This window comes from Bison bison, unplaced genomic scaffold, assembly GCF_000754665.1.
Source record: "Bison bison bison isolate TAMUID 2011002044 unplaced genomic scaffold, Bison_UMD1.0 scf7180017864080, whole genome shotgun sequence".
NCBI classification, from domain to species: Eukaryota; Metazoa; Chordata; class Mammalia; order Artiodactyla; family Bovidae; genus Bison; species Bison bison.
The window spans coordinates 5,252,798-5,257,674 of record NW_011494652.1 but is presented as its reverse complement, the minus strand read 5'-3'; the positions used below and the strand labels follow the sequence as shown (position 1 = coordinate 5,257,674).

The window sequence follows — 4,877 nt, the reverse complement described above, 5'->3', positions numbered from 1 at the left end:
GTTTGCTTCCCAGAACCCAGCCCTCCCTTAGCCTCCCACCTCACCGCCCTTCGCTCTTAGTTATCAAACTCCAATCAGTGGACAACATTTATTGAGCGCCTGTGGAGCGCCCAGCACTGTACAAGGCACTGGGTGGGTGCGGGACTGGTGGGGAGCACATACAAAAGAGTAAAGGGAGACCCCTCGCCAGGGAGGAGCCTGTGTGTGTGCATGGGATGGGGTGGAAGGTGGCAGAGAGCTGCCGATGGCCTAGTGAGAAACTTGGGAGTCCTGCACCCGGGCTGTACCTGGAGGGTCTGAAATCCCCTCACAGCCATCACGTCTAATATGTGGGCCGCTGTCCCGTGTGCTCAGGGCCCGAGCGAGCCCCTCGGAGACTGGCTAGGGTCCTCCTTCCACTGGGGCCTAGTTCCTTCCCAGGGAGTGGTCCCCGGAGGCCAGCTTCATCCAGACCTCAGACTCCCAAGAGAGCTGAGGGCCAGAAGTCTTGGCTCTTGCACTGCCCTCTACTTGCTTGGCGGTTGCAAGACTGCAAACCCCAGGACCACCTGCACCGCTGCAGCCCCGGAGCCGCAGTCTATCAGGTTGCCCTCTCAGCCGCTTCCTGGGCCACGTGTGCCCTCTTGTGGTGGTCTCTGGTATTTTCTTTGCTCATTTGCTGTCTGCTTGAACCTCCCGCTCAGTCGCTCAGGTCTGACTCATTGCGACCCCATGGACTGTAGCCTACCAGGCTCCTCTGTCCATGGGATTTCCCAGGCAAAAATATTGGAGTGGGTTGCCTGCCATTTCCTCCTCCAGGGGATCTTCCGGATCCAGGGATCAAACCCCCATCTCCTACATCTCCTGCACTGCAGGCAGATTCTTTATCATTGAGCCATCGGAGAAGCCCTAAACCTTGAGGATTAATGTATTGGTGGCTTAGAACACGAGGCATAGTTGGAACCTGACTCCTGGTTTGGTCTAATAGTCCGCTGTGTGGCGTCTTAGGAGTCACTTTCCCAGCCTCGGTGGGTAATAAATCAGACCCTGACTCCTGAAAAACCTCTTGTGAGGTCCAAGAGACTTCAGTGCAGAAGAGACAGTTTCCGAGTCCTCATTCCATTTCAGAAGGCTGTCTCACCTGTCCACTTCCCCTGGGACAGCAGCGTGCCTGGGAGGACTTCTTCTCTTGGGGAAAGACTGGAACAGGGGTGCTCCCTTGGCTGAGCCTGGCCCCCTGGATGTCCCCCAGGGCCGCTTGGAGAACCTCTCCCTTAGGTGAGGGTGGAGAATGGACCTTCAGAGAGGCGTGTGTATATGCAAGCTGGGGGTTTTGCTAATATTCAACCTCTTTCTCTCCCCTTTCCCTAGCTGTGCTCTGCTCTGCAACAAAACCATCTATTCTGAGCCATGGAAGGCTTCTGGGAGATGGCAGGGCAGCGGTAGCACCCGCACTTTATAGGCGAGGACACTGAGGTTCGGAGGCGCTTGTTCTGCAGGTGGTGTGGGCAGGACTGAGCCCTGAGGTCTTGCTGCTTCTCTGAGTCCTCCTGACACCTGGAAATTGGTGGGGCCTTCCTGGGCCTTGAACCACCCACCCCTCCCCACTGCCGCCAGAGGTGGGGCCCCTGATGGATTTCTCCCCTGCTGGACACACTCCTCACTGTGGGCTGCCTGGCTTCCAGCTGGGGGAGCAGGAGGAGAGGCCAAGGGCTTTCATCTGGGCCCCCCAGATCCCTTGGGCTTCACCAAGTGCCCTGGATGTGTCTAGCAGGTGTGATTGGTGTGCTGGAGGGTCAGAGGTGGTGGCAGACCAGGAGCAGAGTTGGGAGGCTCTGGGGGCTGTGGCCTGGGCCGGCGAGGCTGACACTTTGCAAGGCCGTCCCAGCAGGCCCCGAGCTTCCTGCCCCACGCAGCCCTTCTGTCCATTCCCAGCTACTCCTCTGCGGCCTGGCTCTCCTCAGTCTCTGGCCCTCTTGGCTGAGTGGGGCCTCCCCTGGCCTGGTCCTCGGCCCCCTCGGCCACTGTCTCAGATTCTCCCCTGCCATCCCTGGGGCTGGTTTTGGCCTTGGTTTCCCCAGTCCCCCGGCCCTCTTTGTCCTCCTCCCTGTCCCCTGCCTCTGGCCCCCCACTGCCCTCTCCTGTGGCAGCCCCAGGTGAGGCCCCCGGGGTCTCGGGCTGCTCTGCCCGGCGGTAGACAAGGTAGCCGGCAGTGGGGAGCCTGTGAGCCAGGGCTCCAGGGGGCAGGCGCTGGTAGTCCTGTCCCTTGTACAGGAAGAGGCCAAAAGTATCAGGGTGGGTCACCCGGAACTTGGTGGCACAGAGCTTGTTCAGCGTGGCAATCGAGGCTTCTGGGGGCACGGCCAGCGTCTTGGAGGTGCAGCCACTGCTGGGGTCCTGATAGGCTACGCGGAGGAGGTGCTGTGCAAGGAGAAGCAAGAACAAGAACTCAGTCCTGCCTGCAAGGCTCGAGGTCGCAGTCCAGGCTCTGCAGGGACAGGGGTGGATGGGACAGAGCCAGTGGTAGAACCAGCAGCCAAAGCTTTTTGAATAAGGTGAGCTCTGAGGAGGGGCTCTGTGGATGAGAGGGCTGTCCCCGGGCTTGTGGGTCACAGCCGCGTGCTGGAAGGACGGCCCAGCAGGCCTCTATGGCCTATTGATCCCACTCAGGTCAAGCTTACTCTGCGCCCTCAGTGCTTATTCTGAATTAACCCATTGTATCCAATATCAACCCCAGGATGTAGGTCCTATTACCCCATTTTACAGACGAGAAAACTGAGGCACAAAGAGGCCACCTAACTGGCCCAAATTCCCAACGCCAGAAAGCAGAAATGCCAGCATTTGGACCCAGGATCTGGCTACCAAATCTGGACTCTTAGCCAACGCTAAGGAAGGAAGTGTCCCTTGACTGGAAGGAAGGAGGTGAATGGCAGAGTTACTCTCTGGCTCTCAGAGCACCTCGCCTGAGCCAGGGGGATGGGGGGCGGGGGCCAAGGGTGAAGGGGCGTAGGCTGGAAGCCTGAGTCCGGGTGGCAGCCAGAAGCCAGGATCTGGGGTTTGAGCCTGCCTGTGTCCCTTTCCCTTCCCATGCCATATCTCAGTTTCCTCATCTGTAAAATGGGCATAATAATGATCCCACTTCAGTTTCTGTGAAGACTGTGGGCCGCCAGAGCACTGAGCCGTGTCAGCTGGTGAGACACATCATCCAGAAGGGCTGGCTCAGGCAGGTGTTCCGTGTGGGACGCTGTCGCCTGGTGACGCAGGACTGCCCTTCCCCTTTCCCGGCCTTTTCTGAGTCTCACTGGGCGAAGGAGCAGACCGCGCCAGATGATGCCAGGTGCCCCCCGGGGCTGGCCAGTCCCATTACCTGGAAGCAGTGGGTGGCGGGCAGGCGGCGCTGCTCCCAGAGGCTGAGCGAGCGCTGCAGCTCCTGCGAGGGGCTCAGGGGCAGGGTGTGGGCCTCTGTCAGGCCACTCAGCAGGGCCAGGCTGGCTGAGAGGCTGGTCAGGTAGTAGCCTCCTGGGACATGAGGGGAGGGCTGCGGCTCAGGCTCGGTGTGAGCCACTGCTCCTCCCTGCCTCCCCTGCTCAGTCAGGGTACCCCAGCCCCACCCAGACAGAAGCGGAGGCCTATGGGGACCCTCACCCTCTCCGGTGAGCAGGGCAGGCTCCAGGAGCTCTGACATGTACTCGGCCTCCAGCAGCAGCTCAGGAAGGTCACAGTGGGCCAGCACGAGGCTCAGCAATGGCAGGAACTCGTCGGCCCCCGCGCCCTCCCCTGTAGGCGGTGGAGGAGGCCACAGGGTCAGGATCCTTTGCTACTTATCTTAGACAACGACCCTCCCTCTGCCTGCCAGGCAACGTGGTCTCTATGGCAACCAGGGGCACTGGATGGGGAGTGGATGCTCTGCTTTCTGGGCCACAGTATTACCATCTGTGAAATGGGAAGGTGGATCCATATCCATATATATATATTTTTTTTCCTTTGTTTTCCCTGCTGTGCCATTCCTAGAGCCTCAGCCCGGTGGCCTGCCTCTGACTTGGCAGCGGCCGGTGGGAGGTGGTGGGAGGGGGCATACCTGCCTGGGTCCTCAGGGCCGTGTAGAGAAGCTTGCAGGCCTGCAGGAGCCGCTTGACCTGGGCGCTGGGTGAGTAGGCGCGAAGCAGCTGTAACAGCTTCTGACGCACCTGCTCCATCTCTACCGGGGAGGGCAGGCTTAAGTGGGACCCGAAGGCGCTGGCGCCCCGGGCCCGGGCCAGGCGGAGGCCTTCAGCCAGGCGGCCCAGGGAGCTGTTGGCTGAAAGCCGGTGCCGCAGGCGGGCCACCAGGATGGGCCGCAGCGGCTTGAGCACTGAGCGGTGCAGCGACTTCTCCAGGACTTGTTCTGTGGGGGAGAGGCAGGCAAGGGTCAGAGGAACTGGGGCGGGGTGGGAGTCCCGGGGAGGAAGGGCATGATCGGGAGGGGAGAGGGATGAAAAAGAGGAGGAAGCTTTGTGATTGGGAGAGAGGCAGTGGGTAGAAGTTCCTTGAATGATGCAGAGACAAGATGGGTGTACACGGAAGAACAGACTGAGAGACAAGCCGGCCCTGGAGAGGCAGAGAGAGAGGAAGGCGGAAAAGCTGAATTCTGGAGATGGGGCTGCACCAGCGGACCCCGGGCTGGAGTCTCACCCAGCCTGTCTGGTGGCAGCAGCTTCTCCGGGCTCAGCTCCGCGCTCAGCATGGCTCGGGCCCGGCTCAGGGCCTCGCGGACGGCCTGCAGTTCCCGGGGTTCGGGGCTGGCACGCACCTGGGTCAGCAGGTCCTGTACCAGCTGTCCCACGGCCGTGTGTCTGTCCTGCGTCAGCGCCACAGCTGCCCGGCCCACCTGCCGCTCAGGCGCCAGCAGGGGGCAGAAG

The 4,877-nt window shown here is 61.0% G+C and overlaps 1 protein-coding gene across 1 annotated transcript in view; it reads right to left on the bottom strand.

Annotated features, from left to right (window-relative positions):
• Positions 1-74: 74 nt before the first annotated feature.
• Positions 75-4,877, bottom strand: part of RIN1 (Ras and Rab interactor 1) — a 6,574-nt gene continuing 1,771 nt past the window's right edge. Inside the window, exons 6-10 of the mRNA XM_010837833.1 lie at positions 4,651-4,811; positions 4,058-4,363; positions 3,625-3,756; positions 3,347-3,498; positions 75-2,400 (exon numbers count right to left, since the gene is read on the bottom strand). Of these exons, the coding sequence (XP_010836135.1) occupies positions 1,915-2,400; positions 3,347-3,498; positions 3,625-3,756; positions 4,058-4,363; positions 4,651-4,811 (1,237 nt within the window). The 3' untranslated portion in view covers positions 75-1,914. The remainder of the gene's footprint in view (positions 2,401-3,346; positions 3,499-3,624; positions 3,757-4,057; positions 4,364-4,650; positions 4,812-4,877) is intronic.